The sequence below is a fragment of the Dipodomys ordii genome, unplaced genomic scaffold (genome assembly GCF_000151885.1).
Source record: "Dipodomys ordii isolate 6190 unplaced genomic scaffold, Dord_2.0 Scaffold11, whole genome shotgun sequence".
In the NCBI taxonomy this organism is placed as follows: Eukaryota; Metazoa; Chordata; class Mammalia; order Rodentia; family Heteromyidae; genus Dipodomys; species Dipodomys ordii.
Genome location: NW_012267227.1, coordinates 16357991 through 16375550, shown reverse-complemented (window position 1 = coordinate 16375550; position 17560 = coordinate 16357991). Strand labels below are relative to the sequence as shown.

Genomic DNA, 17560 nt, shown 5'->3' with positions numbered 1-17560 from the left:
GCTACTCAGGAGGCTGAGATCTGAGGATCACAGTTCAAAGCCAGCTCGGGCAAGAAAGTCCGTGAGACTCTCATCTCTAACCACCAGAAAACCAGAAGTGGTGCTGTGGCTCAAGTGGTGGAGCACTAGCCTTGAGCTGAAGAGCTGAGGGACAGCGCCCAGGCCCAGAGTTCAAGCCCCATGACAGACAAAAAGAAAAGAAAAAAGAAAATGTCCAGTCCTGAGGGAATGGGGTGCTCTGTCAATCCCTGCCTGGGCCTACATCGTCAGATCAGGCTGGACTCAGGACACTGAGGACCAAACGAATCCCCTCTCCAGAGACAGAGCAGCTAGCTGGGGTTGGGTCTTCTCTTCCCCTCAACCCTGACCCGTGTGTTTGCCTGCAGGGGACTGCTGGTTTCTTGCAGCCATTGCCTGCCTAACCCTGAATGAGCACCTGCTTTTCCGAGTTATACCCCATGATCAAAGCTTCACTGAAAACTACGCAGGGATCTTCCACTTCCAGGTGAGGTACTGACAGAGCAGACAAGAGAGTCAGCTGCAGACCATCCACCACTTTGACCTTCCAGAATCACCCGCCCACCCACTGTGGGCAGCAGTCGTTTACCTCTGCCCTCCTAACCCCACGCACCATCCACTGCGCCCTTGGAAAGCAGGAGGACATCCATCTGGTTTGCTCGACTGCAGGTTATTTCTGCCTTCCGACTGGCTATGCAATTGCTCGTTGCCTTCCTATGACATTGTTGTCATAGGAGGAGGTTCATTGTTGTCCCTATGACATTAACTCTGGGAAGCCAGAGGGCCCTTAGGGTTATACTGGAGCTCTGGTCCATAGACCTTGGCTCCTTTTATGTTTTGCCCTTTAAGGAAGGCCTACAAGTCTATCATTCATTCACCTCTTCTAGGTGCAGCAAGAATATTCCGGTAATTATGGGCGTCAAGCTTGTGTATTGGCCCAGAATTAAATCTCTTAATTCTAGAATCAGAATTACAAAGTTTCTAGGCCAAAAATTATCTTGGTATAGCCCAAATCCTGGTTACTGGACTAGAGCTAAAGACAATTCTGCATGTGGGAATCTGGTACTTTGTGGGGCTCTGGGGAGTCTGTCTGTCTCCAGTTCCTAATGTCCAGTCATGACGCATTTCATACCTACTGGTCTCATGTCTCAGCAGGCTGAGACCCAAAGGGCCCTGATTTGTGTCTCTTTCCTACGACAACACACTGCTAGTTTCCTTCTGATATTTAAAGGTCTTATACCTAAAGAGCCACAGATACAAAGACCAGACAAGTGTCTGGCACATGGAAGGGAGATTAAAGTGTATTTGACCTTCAGTTTAAACTGATCTGTTCAGAAAAGAACATCCAGAAATGAAATAGTTGGACAGTATTCTCATCTCATGAAAGCAAGAGTATATTGTGGCTAATATATTCTTTCCTCTTTCATTTCAATCCTGCTTTAGTTTGTCATCAAGAAATATGTAAGTCAACAAACAGCTTCCCTTACACAGGAGTTCTCAATCCTGGTGGCACATTACAATCTCCTTGGACCGCTGAAAATGCCTATATTTAGGTCCCACTCCTGACCTCAGGAGCAGGGCAATGTAAATCTAAAATCTTAAGATTTAGCCGGGACTGGGCTGAACTCTACAGAAGAGATCAAATGGTTCATAACTCACTTCATCTCCTCAAGAAGCTGCCAGTCCACTTAGAAATAGATTCATGAACCAAACTCAAAATGGGATGAACAGATAGCAGGCAGGATGCAGGGCCTTGGAAATGGTATTCTTTTTTGGGGGGGAGGGGTTCCGGTCATGGGCCTGAATTCTGGGCCTGGGCGCTGTCCCTCAGCTCTCCAGCTCAGGGCTAGCGCTCTACCACTTGAACCACAGCGCCACTTCCGGCTTTTTCCTTTTTGCTTATGTGGTGCTGAGTAATCGAACCCAGGGCCTCATGCATGCAAGGCAAGTGCTCTACCACTGAGCCACCTTCCCAGCCCGGAAATGGTACTCTTGCATCACAGCCTCCAGAGGAAGGCAGGAGTAAGAATGTGTTTCCTAATGACAATCCAAGAAAGCAATTGTGCTTCTTACTTCTTGCAGTTCTGGCGCTATGGAGACTGGGTGGATGTGGTTATCGATGATTGTCTGCCAACGTACAACAACCAACTGGTTTTCACTAAATCCAACCACCGCAATGAGTTCTGGAGTGCTCTGCTGGAAAAGGCCTATGCTAAGTAAGACAACCCTTCAGAATCCAAGGCAGAACTAGGGGTAGGAAAGTGGATGGCAAAGGCATAATGGGTATGTGTGCGTGTGTGTGTGTATGTGTGTGTGTGTGTGTGTGTGTACCTCTGATCTTAGGATCTTGCTTGATTCAAACTCAAGAGCTTGGAGCATATTCCTAAAGCCAGGATATCTGTCAATTTAGAAGCTCCTACCCCAGCGGCTAATGGTTTTAACACAGTCCTATCCTCAGGGCTCCCCATATGGAGGAAAAGAGAGTATAAGGAAATGGGATTAGCTGGGTTCCAATGCCACTGTCTCTGGCTATCTATGGCCTTGGGAAAGTCTGTCTATATTATTGTAAAGAAAGAGAATCATAGCAGCCATCTCATTAGCTTACAGGGTTGACGGGGAGTTGATGAGAGAACATCACGGATAGAGTGTTAGGGGAAGCGGTACCTGGTCAAGTTTCCTGGAACTCTGACTGCATAGTTAGTTGTTGTTCTTTTTCTCTCTCCAAGGCTCCATGGTTCCTATGAAGCCCTGAAAGGTGGGAATACCACAGAGGCCATGGAGGACTTCACAGGAGGGGTAACAGAGTTTTTTGAGATCAAGGAGGCTCCCAGAGACATGTACAAGATCATGAGGAAAGCCATTGAGAGAGGCTCCCTCATGGGCTGCTCCATTGATGTAAGTCGGGGCGGGGGGTGGAGCTCAGGGCAGGGCTCTCTTTACTTAGTTACTGACAGCATAGAACCATTTTCCTGGGACAACTTTCTTCTGTTCTGAGAAGTAGGAACTGCCTGTAATCTTATTATTTGGGAGTCTGGGTCAGAGGACTGAATTCAAGGTCAGCAATATTCAAGAGAGAAAAGAAAAAGGATGGAGGGAAGGGGAGAGGTGGGTAAGAAGGGAGGGAGAGATGAAGTAGAAAAAAAGGAAGAAATGCTTGACTTTGAAAATTAGCAGTTAGCAATTTTTCAAGATTTTCCTGTTGACTTCAAAAAGATGGAAGGAAAGGAAGAGAGAGTGGAAGCAGGTGTGGGGAGAGATTGGACCAGTATTATTCTAAACCTCGGAAACTGGATGGAACTAGTCCAGAGCCCCGTGTCAGTGGAGTCCTCCCGTGGGTTGGCTGTGCAGTCCAAGCATGCCCTCGTCAGCTCATCGCATACTTGCTTATGGACCCGAGTCTGCACCACTTCCCTAAGAAAGCCTCACAGTTCCTAGACTGGGAATCACATCTCCTGCTTGATTCATGGGCTCTGTGTCATCTGGAAGAGCAGCCAGTAGTTAAACTGGTGATATGAACTGAGCCAGGAGCCAAGATGCCTGTCCATGGCAAGATTTTAGGAGATGCTTACTTGGATGACCTTTTAACTGTCTCGTAGCCTTGGTAACTTCTGTTTGAGTAATTCCCAGCTTTCTCTCCCAGCACCTTCCAGGGGTAGAAAAACTGAAAGGGTTTATTATAAAGCACCATGAGTGAATGTTTTCTTTCTGTATCCCTTTTCTTCAGCTGTTCTCCGAGGGTGCTCTGTTAATCTCTCCTCTTTTCCTTTGTCTGTCCCCTCCCACTTTCTGTCTCCTTGTCCCTCCCTTCTTTGTTTGCTCTCCTCCCTCTCCCGGGTTGACCCCTCCCCTCCCTGACGGGCCTCAGGATGGCACCAACATGACCTATGGAACCTCTCCTTCCGGTTTGAACATGGGGGAATTGATTGCCCGGATGGTGAGGAATATGGATAACTCGCTGCTCAGGGATTCAGACCTTGACCCCAGAGGCTCAGATGACAGACCTTCCCGGGTGTGTACACCTCTAACCGTCCACCCTCTTCATGACGCTGCGCGGCCAGTGCCAGACTCCCTCACACCGCTCTCACTTTGAACACCAGGGACAGCGGAGGGAGCAAAGTCTCCCCCCCAACCCGCATTCTATACAGAACTCAGAGGAAAATTCAACCTCTATTTCCCCATCTTAAAAAAAAACAAAACCATTCAACATTTGATATACTTAACATTTTTCCATGTATACATTTAATCTGCATGTTTATTTTTTAAAAATCTTGTATTTACCTGTTTGCAGCATGCTTTCTTCAGTTATATATTCTTTTGTTGTTGTTGTTGTTTTGGTCGGTCATGGGGCTTGAACTCTGGACTTTGGCGCTGTCCCTTAGCTCTTTAGCTCAAGGCCAGCACTCTACCACTTGAGCTACAATGCCACTTCCAGTTTTCTAGTGGTTTATTGGAGATAAGAGTCTCACACACTTTTCTGCCCGGGCTGGCTTTGACCCAAAATCCTCAGATCTCAGCCTCCTGAGTAGCTAGGATTACAGGCGTGAGCCACTGGCACCTGGCTGTATATTCTTAATATATCACTAAGTACTTTACAATACTCTTTAGTAGCTGTACAATATTCCAGTGTGCAGATGTGTTATAACTTAGTAACTATATATCCTATTACTAGGAAGTTGGAAGGGTTTTTTTTGGCTATTTTTTTTTAATGCTACAATACCTATCTCAGTAGATACATCTATGATATTACCCTAGGACAGATTCCCAGTAGTGGAACTACTAAGTCATAGCAGTGGTATTCTTGGGTAATGTGACAAAAGTCTTATTTCAGGTACGTAGACATGAGGATGAGGGGATCTCCCTGACCACCCATTCTTGGTCTGGATCATATGAAGACTGAGATCTGGGAGACTCTGAGATGTCAAAAGTCCCTGGTTTGACCTGTATCCCAGAAGAGGTTTCAGGAATTCCCTGGCCCCATATGGCTCTGGGAAGCTCCCCTGCAGTTGTGTTAGCAGACCTGCTAATGCCTGTAATCTAGTTCTCACTGGGCTTTGGTGATCTTACCTGTCTTCCAAGGACCCCCGTGTCTACAACTTGGACATTTCTGCAAATGGAGCAGCTACCCCTTACACTTTTAGGCACAGTCAGGTCTGAGCAGGGAGCTGCCACCTCACAATTCCCTCCCTGGGCACTGTGACTGTGGTTTCTTGAATATCACGTCCTTGACAGATATGAAGAAGATGAGGGGTGTAAAAAGTATACATCTGTATTCAACCCTTTTCTCAATCACTTAGTCCACTCTGGAGAGGCTCATAGGAAGGGGGACTCAAAATCCAGGACAGGCTGGGAAGGTGGCTCAGAGGTAGAGTGCTTGCCTTGCATGCATAAGGCCCTGGGTTCCATTCCTCAGCACCACATAAGCAGAAAAAGCCGGAAGTGGTGCTGTGGCTCAAGTGGTAGAGTGCTCACCTTGAGCTGAAGAACTGAGGGACAGCGCCCAGGCCCAGAGTTCAAGCCCCACGACGGACCAAAACAAAAATCCAGGACAGCTCCCATCTCTTCTCCTCCTCCTCATTTATTGTGGTCCAGAAAGCAGAGGTAGAAGCAGAAACACACTCACTCAGTTGATGCCTCTGGTGGTCAAGACAAAGCCTTAGCAGCCCCTGGTCTGGGGCTGTGTCTTCTTGACGCTCTTGAAGGGCTCCTTGTCATGAAGTATACTTTCAGAGGGTACAGTAGTCCTTATCCTCCAGAACCCAGAAAGGAAATATGGCCTTTGTCTTCAAGCAGTAGAACCTCTCCCCAGCTCCTGATGAGCCATCTGGTTATTGTCCCACAGACAATTGTTCCAGTTCAGTATGAAACAAGAATGGCCTGTGGGCTAGTCAAAGGACATGCCTACTCCGTCACTGGACTAGAGGAGGTGAGCTTGGTGGGGCTTGGAAGGGGATGGGAACCTGCTTAAGTTGACCTCCTGAAGCCATAACTCAGCCCCTTTTGGGGCTCCTTCAACCACAGAGTTTGCCTGCTGTCAGGGAGCCAAGAGCCTGGGGATGGAGGATTTGTGAGAATGGTAGAAGTGAGCCTTGTAACAAACTACTCGGTTTGTCTTCATTCTCAGTGCTGGCAGTGGCTCTTTCTCCGATGTTTCAGAGGGACAATTAGAAATACTACCTTTGGGGCTGGGAAGGTGGCTCAGTGGTAAAGCGCTTGCCTTGCATGCATGAGGCCCTGGGTTCGATTCCTCAGCACCACATAAGTAGAAAAAACCAGAAGTGGTGCTGTGATTCAAGTGGTAGAGCGCTAGCCTTGAGCTGAAGAGCTGAGGGACCACGCCCAGGCCCAGAGTTCAGGCCCCATGACCTGCAAAAAGAAAGAAATACTACCTTTGTCCTAGAGAATTGGATTAGTGTGTTACCATAGGCCCTGCTCTCTCATGTTCAGTTACTGTATAATGTTTTGTTTTTCTGGAACTTTTGGGCTTTCCTGGGTCATGTCAGAAACAGGAATGTAGTACACAGTGGGGAAGTTGTACCCAAAGAAAGAGAAGGACAAAGAGGCTATTGTCTGTTACGCCCACTGCAGCAGATTGGAGGAAGGTGCACCTCTGTCCTGAGTTTCCCAGCTGCCTAAGTTTGTTCATTTGATTAGAGTATGATTCTGGTAAAATTATGAATCTGGGACTGGGAAGGTGGCTCAGTGGTAGAGCTCTTGCCTTGCATGCATGAGGCCCTGGGTTCCATTCCTCAGCACCACAGAAGCAGAAAAAGCCAGAAGTGGCGCTGTGGCTCAAGTGGTAGAGCGCTAGCCTTGCGCTGAAGAGCTGAAGGACAGCACCCAGGCCCAGAGTTCAAGCCCCATGACCTACCAAAAAAAATTCACACAAGGCCTGAGGGCATGGTTCAAGTGGCAGAGTGCTTACCTAGAAAGTACAGGCTGGAAGTTCAAAACCCAGTGTTGCCAAAAAAAAAAAAAAAAAGTAAGCAAATGAAAATTCACACAAAGGCACCTAGTCTATTTTCATCCTCCACTAAAGCTCAACGGTAACTAGGATATTCTTCTGGGAAACTGGTTCTTAGAAGATAATGAAGCCAAGGCCAGGCCCTAATCCAGTTTTCTTTCCTATTTCCTTGTGCTGCCAAAGATTGCTTGCTAGGAAAGTTCTCTACCAGTAAGCTATACCCAAGGTCCCCTAACTCCTGACTAGGCTCTCACCCCAACATTCAGCAGCTTCTTGGCCAAGGCCAGGCAGGACAGCCCCATCACTGGCTCTTTCCATCCCTACCCTGCCCCCTGCACAAGACAGACGCTCCCCTTGCCACACGGTCTCCAGAGTCTGAGTGGTTTTTCTCTTTGCCCAAGGCCACATTCAAAGATGAGAAGGTGAAGCTGGTACGGCTGCGGAACCCCTGGGGCCAGGTGGAGTGGAATGGCTCCTGGAGTGACGGGTAGGTGATGGGTTGGGTACTGCACCGTGCGAGCGCATGAGGGGACAAGATCGCCCTCACAATCAAAGACCTGTTGAGGATGGGGCGCAGTGACAGTGATTGGCTCACAGGCGCACAGCCCTGGGAGTAAAATTCCCCAGCACTGCAGAAAGACAAACAGAAGGACATGACCTGTGGAGGAGAAGGTGCCGGTGTGGGCAGAGAAAGGGGGGCGGGGGAGGGTGCCTGGGAGCCAGGCATCCAGAAAGGTTTCTGCGGGTCCTCTCTAAAAGGATGGATTTCAGAAAGCTTAGATAAGCTCAGGCAGGCACAGAGCCTTAATTAATGACAGGCAATTTCCATTTCTGATGTCTCTGTGTCTTATCTGTAAAATAGTGACAATATTAACACCTCGAAGGCAATTATGAGGAGTAAATGTGACCATTTTTTTTGGAAAGAACTGAGATTGACTGTGATTTTTCTCCCTCTCCTGCTCTCCATACAAAGACACAATTGGCCCCTGAAAGAACTCAACTGCTTATCACTGAAAGCAATAGACCGCCAGGCATGGTGGAACACAGTAGCAATCCCAGTGCACGGAAGGCTCAGGTGGTAGGGTTGCAAGTTTGAGTCCAGCCTAGGCTACATAGTGAGGATCAGTCTCAAGAAAAGGAGTAGGAATTAGACTTGGGGCAACAAAAAGAACAAATGTGAAGAGCTTCTGCAGGCTCTGAACCTTGTAATGCTCTACTGCGTTCAACTCACTGGCTGGTTCTAGGTTGCCTCTACTGGAACCTTCCAGGTGGCAGCTGCCTGAGTTCCTCCTTTATTCATTCCCCAGAGGGGACAGACCGCAGGACTTGGTAGTGAGCGTAAAAGGCAAGATCTGCATTTTTTTTTGGGGGGGTTCCAGTCTTGGGGCCTGAACTCTGGGCCTGGACGCTGTCCCTCAGCTCTTCAGCTCAAGGCTAGCGCTCTACCACTTGAGCCTCAGCCCCACTTCTGGCTTTCTCTGCTTATGTGGTGCTGAGGAATCGAACCCAGGGCCTCAGGCATGCAAGGCAAGCGCTCTACCACTGAGCCACCTTCCCAGCCCCAAGATCTGCATTTTGATGGCTCACTCTGGCTGCAGTTTTCTCAGATGTCTTCTGTCGCAACTCACATCAGGCCTGCCCCTTCTTCCTCCTCCTGTAATCTCTGTGTTTTCCCACCAGCTGGAAAGACTGGAGCTTTGTGGACAAAGAGGAGAAGGCCCGTCTACAGCACCAGGTCACTGAGGACGGAGAGTTCTGGTGAGTCCTGGACCCCAGGAAGTGTCCAAGAGGAAGGGATGAAGCAGAGAGTTTGACCCCAGTCCCTGGGCATACACTGTCAGGTTCCTGCTCTGGGAGATCTGGGCCTTGCTTTCTCCTTCAGCCAGAAGCCCAGCAGGGACTGCCAGTCATAGGAATGACCGGAGCTCAGAACCAGGCCCTGGTAACGTGGCTCCTGTTCTAGCCACATTTGCCCCCTGGTACAAGCCTGGCTTTCTTGTGAACCTAGGAAGCTCTGCTCACCTGATCACTCTCATCGCTTCATCTGTGCTCAGTCTTCAAAGGACACTTCCCCAGAACTCCTTCGGGTCTCCCAGGAGGCAGACTCATTTTCTTGTGATGTTCACCACCTTTCAAGTTGCTTGCTTCATTTTCCTCTCCCAAATGGTATCTTCTTCTGATGAAGACACCTGAGCTTCACTCCTGGAAGACCTGACTGGTAGTTTGGAGATGATACATCAGAACTGACAGTATTGTCTCTAAAAAGAAAAGCCGGCATTAGTTCCTGGGAACTAATGTATTATACGGGAACTAATGTATTAGACTGCATTAGTCCCAGAACCAACCATCCCTTCCCTGGCCTCTGCCACAGGCTTCTTGTCTTTCAACCTCTCAGGATGTCCTATGATGACTTCATCTACCATTTCACAAAGCTGGAGATCTGCAACCTCACAGCTGATGCCCTGGAGTCTGATAAGCTTCAGACCTGGACCGTGTCCGTGAACGAGGGCCGCTGGGTGAGGGGCTGCTCTGCTGGAGGCTGCCGCAACTTCCCAGGTGGGAGCGCCCTTGATGGGGGAGGGGTCCGGGCAGAACAAATTCCAGAGCAGCATTAACCACACGCCCAACCTTCAGTAAGGTCCAGTCGTCTGCTATCTTATTAAATCCTTCCCATTCCACAGAGATTTTGAGAGTTGGTAGCACTGTTGAAGCAGGAAGCCATAGAGTCATATTGTGTCAGACCATTTGACGGTAGTTCTGGAAGACTGCAGGATTTCACATCAGGGATCTGGAGACTGCAAGTCCACAGGCCTCAGAACCTGGGAAGCTGATAATATAATTTTCAGTCCAAGGCCAAAACCTGAGAACTTGTCTATTGGTATAAATCCTGGAGATAAAGACCAGAAAGCCAGCCGGGCGCGGGTGGCTCACGCCTGTAATCCTAGCTACTCAGGAGGCTGAGATCTGAGGATCGCGGTTCAAAGCCAGCCCAGGCAGGAAAGAGTGTGAGACTCCTATCTTCAACAAACCACCAGAAAACTGGAAGTGGCGCTGTGGCTCAAGTGGTAGAGCGCTCGCCTTGAGCTGAAGAGTTGAGGGACAGCGCCCAGGCCCAGAGTTCAAGCCCCATGACTGACAAAAAAAAAAAAAGAAAGAAAAGACCAGAAAGCCTGATGTTGTAATGTCTGAGGGCAGAGAAAGGCAATTCTCTTTCCAGGAGAGAAAGCGAATCCTTCTCTGTCCTTTTTGGTCTATCCGGGAGCCCCCAGTGGATTAGATGGTACTTGTTGACATCAAAGGTGAATCTTTCCCACTCAGTCCTCAGACTCACAGGTCCATCTCCTTTGGAAACAGCCCCACAAGATACACTAGAAATAATGGCTTACCAGCTCTCTGTCTAGTCGACACTTAAATGAACCATTTACCTAAGGGATAGAGAACAAGTTCCCTCTGTCTCATTTTCCTTCCTGCCCTTTATCTGTGCAGCGGATCTGAATGTGCATTTCCTTTCTGGGGGAAACAGATACTTTCTGGACCAACCCACAGTACCGTCTAAAGCTCCTGGAGGAAGATGATGACCCCGACGACTCCGAGGTGATCTGCAGCTTCCTGGTGGCCCTGATGCAGAAGAACCGTCGCAAGGACCGGAAGCTGGGGGCCAACCTCTTCACCATTGGCTTTGCCATCTACGAGGTACGCAGCGCCCGGAGACACACACCCTCCCAGCAAGGAGAACTCCCAGAGCTCCTGCTGTCTGGCCGGCAGTGTTTGTAATGAGCAGAGGATAGTAGAAGGTGCAGTGGAGTGGGGTTGGGGGCAGGCAGGGTGGTACATGGCTTGTCAGAGTGCGCAGCTTTTGGCAGCCTTGTCCGCCAGCTTTACACCTTCAGATCCTCAGATCTGAGGCAATTTTTTTTTCCCCCATCTGTTTCTTCCCAGGTTCCCAAAGAGGTACAGCAGTGGCCAGCAGCACTTCCTGGGGGTCTGAGTGCATCTGTGGCTCACCAAGAAGCTGACTGGTGGGGTCTGAGGGCGAGGCTGTGGTAGGAGAGGATCCTGCCCACGTGATTGCAACTGCAGAACAGGGGGTCAGGTGCTACACGCTCGGGATGGACACTCTCCCTCTCTACACTGCTCACACCTCCATACACACGCACTTTTGCACGTGCAGGCAGTTGTACGCTCACAATCACACACACACACACACACGTTTTGAGAGTGGCTGTGCTCCGGGATGGAGGAAACAGCTCTTCTCAGAATCCAGCCAAGGCCCCTCTGCTCCTTTGGGGTCCTTCCCAGGGTTCAGAGCAGGTGAGCACCAGTCCTGGTGAGTGGCTTTGTGTGGCAGAATGAGAGACTCCGCCTTACTTCTGAATCACAGCAAAAAAAAAAAAAGAAAAAAGTAAGATGATATAAGGTGGGGATCCCCAGTGATGTTGAGCTTATTTGAGGGTTAGGATGTGAAGGCGGGGACCAGGGACTTGGGAATAAACTCCTAGAAGGGACTGGACAGGACAGGGCGCCCTCCCCCGGGCACTCAGGTCCCACGGGCTGCTCTGTGTCCTAGATGCATGGGAACAAGCAGCACTTGCAGAAGGACTTCTTCCTGTACAACGCCTCCAAGGCCAGGAGCAAAACCTACATCAACATGCGGGAGGTGTCCCAGCGCTTCCGCCTGCCTCCCAGCGAGTACGTCATCGTGCCCTCCACCTACGAGCCCCACCAGGAGGGGGAGTTCATCCTCCGCGTCTTCTCAGAGAAGAGAAACCTCTCCGAGTGAGTACCAGCCTGGCTCTAGCCACCCATCCCTAAAAGCCCCGGGGGGCCCTTTCCAGAGATCAGAGACAGGACCAGACGGCCAGGCCAGTCTTCTTCAGGGCTCCCGGGGTGTGCCCACCAGCTTCTGCCTCTTCTCCACTCCTGAGCCATGGCCCGAGCTCCCTAATCCACTCATTCATTCTTGCACTTATTTACTGAACACCTATTATATCCCAGGTGTTCTAGGTAACAGTAGATAGAAGCAGCATCTCTGCTGGGTTTTGAGATGATGATATACTCATAGAATAGGGAGGAGGAGTAAGAAGCATGGTGGGTGATTGAAGTGTCAGGATAGGGTGGCAAGACAGACAGCAAAGCCATATCCTGTCCTTGGCCCTCATGGGTATGTGCATAGGCTCTGCCACCCTGATCTCTGTCCCCTGAAGAAATGTGAGGCCTGAGGATGGATAGCTGGGTCATAGCTTTGGGGACCTGGGGGAGGGGGGGGGATATCAGTGTGGCGGGCCTTGGCTGCTGGCAATGATGCCTACCGGTGGCTGGCTCCTGGGTGGATGTTTAATCCCAAGGGATCTCTTAAATCAGTCCCAGTTTGTCCACCCAAGCAGCCATGTGGCCTGATCCTTCATGCTGTTCCTAGTGACACCGAGACACCCGCATGTTTGTGTTTTTCACAGGGAAGTTGAAAATACAATCTCTGTGGATCGGCCAGTGGTGAGTGGTTGATTGATACGAGGAGGTGCAGAGGGCTGCTTTTCCTGGGCCAGGCAGGGTAACCGGGAGAGTGAGGACTAGCAGAGGGCCGTGTGCAGTGACCACACCATGTCACTGCAGCTTCTGCTGGGCATGGACGGAAGACATGGGTGTCAGGGGTTTGGCTGGGAAGAATGGAGGACGAATGAGTAGAAGAAAGGAGCAAGGCCAGGGGAAGGGCTGCCGGGAAGACAGCTAACATGGATGTGGTTGGACAAGGGGAATTCCCAGGTAGCGAAAAGGAAGTATACCTGCTCTGAACCCGCCATCAAAACCAGAACTTCACTCACCACCCAAGTGGCCCGGACAAGTCATATAGCCCCTCTGACTCGGTTTCTCAGTCTGCAAAGTGGGAGGGATAATAAGATGTCTGGCGATGCTTTTGTGGGTTTATTTAACTCAGAGGTTAGTGTGGCACCTCCCCCCAGCACGGACAGAGTTTGTAATCCACAGGTTTTACACACTTCAAGGTATTTTTCACATGTGTTATCTCGTTTGATGCTTGCAAGTCTTCTGAGAGGTAGATGGCGTTATCAGCCCTACCTTTCAGGCAAGACAGCCGGGCTACCTGACTTCCTTGCATTCATGGAGCTGGTAAGTGGCAGGCAGGACTGGAACTCAAGATTCAGATTCTGACTCAACATAGGTTTCCGACCACCTCGTCCAGGCCAGCCCCCAGGGCCGAGAACCCCTACATTAGAAACAGTGTATGCTTCAGATTGAGGAGTCTTAGGGCTGTGAGCACTGGTTAGTAAACAGTCTCGTGCTCAGTGGGTGTCACCTGAAGCAGCAGGATGAGTGCTCCACTGAATATCTTCCTGGTAGTGTCAGCACAGTCACAACCTCCCTCATCCTGTGCCAGTGCCAGATCTCCAAGGGCTCCAAGCTGCTGCAGATGTTGGCTGTCAGCGCTTCGTGCATTTGGTTCTGGATTCTGGCAATCACTGTATAGAATCACCAGGGGCTACGCACTCACACACTGCAACCACACAGAAAGAGCAGCAGGTGTAGGGCCTGGTGTCCCTATACGGGCTCTCAAATGACACTTGGCTTCAGTATTGGTGGGTGCAGAGGGCAGCTGCCCAGCAGAGCGCTGCGGCCCAGGATGCTGCCAGCCTACCCGCCAAACCTCATAGTACAAAAGGAGTCCCAAGCCTGGATCCCCACATTAAATCTCCTGACGTGAAATGTTTGCTCAGAAAAATTGTTTTTAACTATTCCTTAAGTCATATTCATTTTCAGGATAGTTTGAATGAGCCGTATGTTCAATGTTTTAGCAAACAATTACATTAAAAAAAAAAAACAGCCAGAAGGTCTGTTTCCTCACGTATTTTGTAACAGTGAGTTATTAAAACAAAGCCACAGCCAGTCACTGGTGGCTCACACCTGTCATCCTAGCTACTCAGAAGGCTGAGATCCGAGGATCATGGTTCAAAGTCAGTCCGAGCAGGAAATTTCGTGAGACTCTTATCTCCAATAAACCACCAGAAAACAGGAAGTGGCGATGTAGCTCAAGAGGTAGAGCGCTCGCCTTGAGCTGAAGAGCTGAGGGACAGTGCTCAGGCCCAGAGTTAAAGCCCCACAACCAACAACGAAAAACAACAAAAGCCACAGCAGCTACCAGTCTCTGATAGGAACGGGGGAAGAATTCTTTTTCCACCCTTCACCCTTCTTGCTGGAGCCAGTTAACGCAGCTATGTGGACCCGAGACCTATACCCCAAGCTTCAGATCAGTTCTAAACGTTTTCACTCATTGTCCATTTACTGTTTCCATTTCTTACACAGAAAAAGAAAAAAACTAAGGTGGGTGTAATGGGTGAGTGAGTAGAGCACTGTGCATGTGTGTGCGTGTGTGTGCATGCATGTATCCAACTTGCCTCTCCCCTGCCTGCCTTCCCTGAGTCCCCGGTGGGCTGAGTGTGACGGCGATGGCTGAGGGAAGGCTGTGTGCAGAGACTCGTCTAGCTGCTTTTCCTAGGAGACAAATCCCATTTTAAGAGGGGAAGAAAAGGTACAAACTAACCTGCTCAAGGCGGTCCCTCTCCAGAGATCTGTGCCCTGAGCCACTGGGGGCCATCAGACAAGCTTTGTGGCTAATGTTCATGGTGGTACCTAGAATGCATCACCCAGGTTCTCCAGGTATGGGGCCTAGTGCAGAGCAGGCCCAGCTTCCCCCCCCCCCCACTTACCACAGTATCTAAAGGGAGGCCCCGTTATTACTCCTGAGGGCACAGATGCAGAGAAGTGACTTGGTCTAGGACACAGCTGCCGAGTGGGACAACTGGACAGGGAAGCCTTACATGTCTACTCCACCTCCAGCACCTGTGTTCCTTGGCTACCCTCCCAGTGCCCAGCCTCTTCCACTCCAAAGCCTGGGTGATCCCGACCTGCACCTGGGTCTGCACACATGTGCCTGGCTCCAGGGGTGCTCCACGGCTATGCCGTGCCCATTGGCACACGTTCCCCTCACACAGGGGCCTCTGCTTGCTCTGGGGTCCCTGCAAGCTTCAGCTGCTTGTGCAAACCCCTCGGTGACTGCTGGGTTCCAAGGCCGTTTTCTTGTCTGCTTACTCCAGCTACCCCAGACCAGCAGCATGGGAAGACAGTGGGCCTCCCCAGCCAGGCGGCTTGTTCCGCTTTGAGACTCTGCTTACTTACCCCATTCTTCTCTGAGCTGCATCCCCAAGGTCTGCGGCTTCCTCTGGCTTTCCATATGGGGTGCATGCACAGCCCCCACCTCTTTCCATAACCTCTTCGCTTGCATGAGCATAGCTTCCAACCGTCTCTTGAAATCTTCCCTGTGCTTTCAGTACAGGTTTGCATCCAGTTTTCTCATCTAATCCCCACAGGGCCAGGGAGGGAAAGGCAGGTTTGGCCATCGCCATTAAGAGCTGAGTAAACCGAGGTCAGGACAGGTATTTGTTATGAGAGGGGTAGGGCTGTCTGTGTTCTGAGCAGGCCAATGACCAGCCTTTTTCCAGTCTGTACTCTGCAGATTCAACCAAGGCTCCTCACTGGCCGCCGTGATTTCAATAATAAGGGTTAGGGGCTCTGCCTGCCTTTTAACCTAAAGTTGTTTTGAGATGGTCCATGTTGCCTAGGCTGGTCTTAAACTTGTTATTCTGCTGCCTCAGCCTCCCCAGTAGTTCGGATTATAGGCACGTACCCAACCATGCCTGGGGTAGAAGCTGTTTCTATTGGTTTTATTTATATGTGGATTCTGGGGAAATCTAAAGTATTTCTACTGGGGGAAAAAATTCAAAAGTATTTGAAAACCACTGTCCTGGATCATGCTGCTCTTAACGCTCTTCACACGTCACACCTCATTGTGCCAGGCTTACTGCGCCCTGAGGGGAGACCGACTGCCGCACACTCTCAACCTGTAATCCTTGCTTCCTTCCCGCCCTTGTCCGCTTCCCTCCTCTCCCCAGCCCATCATCTTCGTTTCAGACCGAGCAAACAGCAACAAGGAGCTGGGTGTGGACCAGGTGTCAGAGGAGGGCAAAGACAAAACAAGCCCTGAGAAGCAAGAGAAATGCCCACAGGTTTCTGTGCATGTGGCATGAACGGGGTGGCTCGTGCACAACAGGGGGCCTCCTGTGCTCCCATGGGGGCGTGTCTTCACCGGCTAGAGCGAGCTCCTCCAAGCTCCTCCAAGCTCTGGGATGCTGCCCGGCAGATGACTTACTGGCGGCCCTACCAAAGCGGCCACAGGAGTGCAGTGCGGGCTGGGCCTCCCGACTGGGGCAAACCCCGCGGGCACGCGGACAGAGGGACTGGCAAGGGCCGGAGACCTGCTTGGGAGAAGAACGCCTGTCTTTAGTCTTTGAGCTCTTGACAAAAGGGCCTAAGTACCAAAAGCAGGGGGGCTGCTGATGGCAATGGGAGTCCTCTAGAGCGGAGGAGAGGTCACAGAAGCTTCGTGGACGTGGGGCTAAGGGTGAAAAGTTGTGTGCAAGTCTATGTCCTTTGTTGTGGAGGACACATGCAGTGGGGTGGAGAACTGAGCCTCAGTGACGGAGGCCGATGGAGGAACTGGAATGGCCGGCCTCCTGACCATTTGGTTGGAACTGTCAGGTTCAGGACCCAGGAGAAGGCTGGGGGGGGGGGGGGGGGAAGGGCGGGAGCGGTCTGCTTGCTGGCACAGTAAATGTATCTGAGCGGACGAGGTTCAAAGAGCCACTGAGGCCTAGATGGTTCTCACTCCTGCTCGCCAGATTGGAGTAAGAAACCCCCATGCCAGCGCCTGCTGCCACCTGGGCTGTTTGCCTGGAGGAGCTTTCCTCCCGGTCTGTCTGGCCCGATTCCCACAAGTCCCCCATTGTATTTCCACAGCCCCGGCCTGGCAACCCAGACCAGGAGAGCGAGGAGCAGCAGCAGTTCCGCAACATTTTCAAACAGATAGCAGGGGATGTGAGTATCTCCAAGCCAGGGCCTGACTGCCCTTCTAGGTTAGCTGCCAGTGACTGGCTGTTTCATTACTGCCCAGAAGAGGGGGTTTGCCCTGTATGTGTGCAACACAGATGCCCACAAGCCCTTGGGTTTTAGAGGGACATCATGCACTGGCTCAGAGCCCTCTGGTATGAGCTGCCCACACAATGTGGACAGCTGAGGGTATAGTACTGGGCACTGTCTCCCCCCTAGAGAACCCTCAGCTCCCCATGACAGAGCAGCACCAACTGGGACTACACAAATGTGGACAGCTGGGATTGGTTTTGCAAAGCCTCGGCCCCACCAGCGGCGCTACCCTTGAACCATAACGAATCCCCTCCCTCCCTCTCTCCCTCCCTCCATCCCCAGGACATGGAGATCTGTGCAGATGAGCTCAAGAACGTCCTTAACACAGTTGTGAACAAACGTGAGCAACTCAGAGCAGATGAAGGGGATGGGCAGGGAGTCCAGCTGTCTGAAAGCAGCTCCTCACTCTTCTCCATCCCCCCAGACAAGGAGCTGAAGACGCAAGGCTTCACGCTGGAGTCCTGCCGCAGCATGATTGCGCTCATGGACGTATCCTTCCACCTGCGCTCACCTGCCCACAGGGGACAGGGGGAA

At 50.9% G+C, this 17560-nt stretch overlaps 1 protein-coding gene across 2 annotated transcripts in view; it reads left to right on the top strand.

Annotated features, from left to right (window-relative positions):
- Positions 1-17560, top strand: part of Capn3 (calpain 3, (p94)) — a 31176-nt gene that overhangs the window by 11590 nt on the left and 2026 nt on the right. Inside the window, exons 3-19 of one of the 2 annotated variants that reach the window (XM_013010233.1) lie at positions 387-505; positions 2101-2234; positions 2745-2913; positions 3884-4027; positions 5858-5941; positions 7381-7466; positions 8660-8737; positions 9375-9535; positions 10503-10672; positions 10919-10930; positions 11547-11755; positions 12433-12469; positions 14294-14311; positions 15940-16053; positions 16844-16921; positions 17309-17366; positions 17451-17515. In XM_013010233.1, coding sequence (XP_012865687.1) covers positions 387-505; positions 2101-2234; positions 2745-2913; positions 3884-4027; positions 5858-5941; positions 7381-7466; positions 8660-8737; positions 9375-9535; positions 10503-10672; positions 10919-10930; positions 11547-11755; positions 12433-12469; positions 14294-14311; positions 15940-16053; positions 16844-16921; positions 17309-17366; positions 17451-17515 — 1736 coding nt within the window. The remainder of the gene's footprint in view (positions 1-386; positions 506-2100; positions 2235-2744; positions 2914-3883; positions 4028-5857; positions 5942-7380; positions 7467-8659; positions 8738-9374; positions 9536-10502; positions 10673-10918; positions 10931-11546; positions 11756-12432; positions 12470-14293; positions 14312-15939; positions 16054-16843; positions 16922-17308; positions 17367-17450; positions 17516-17560) is intronic. The other variant, XM_013010232.1, reaches the window with a different exon arrangement.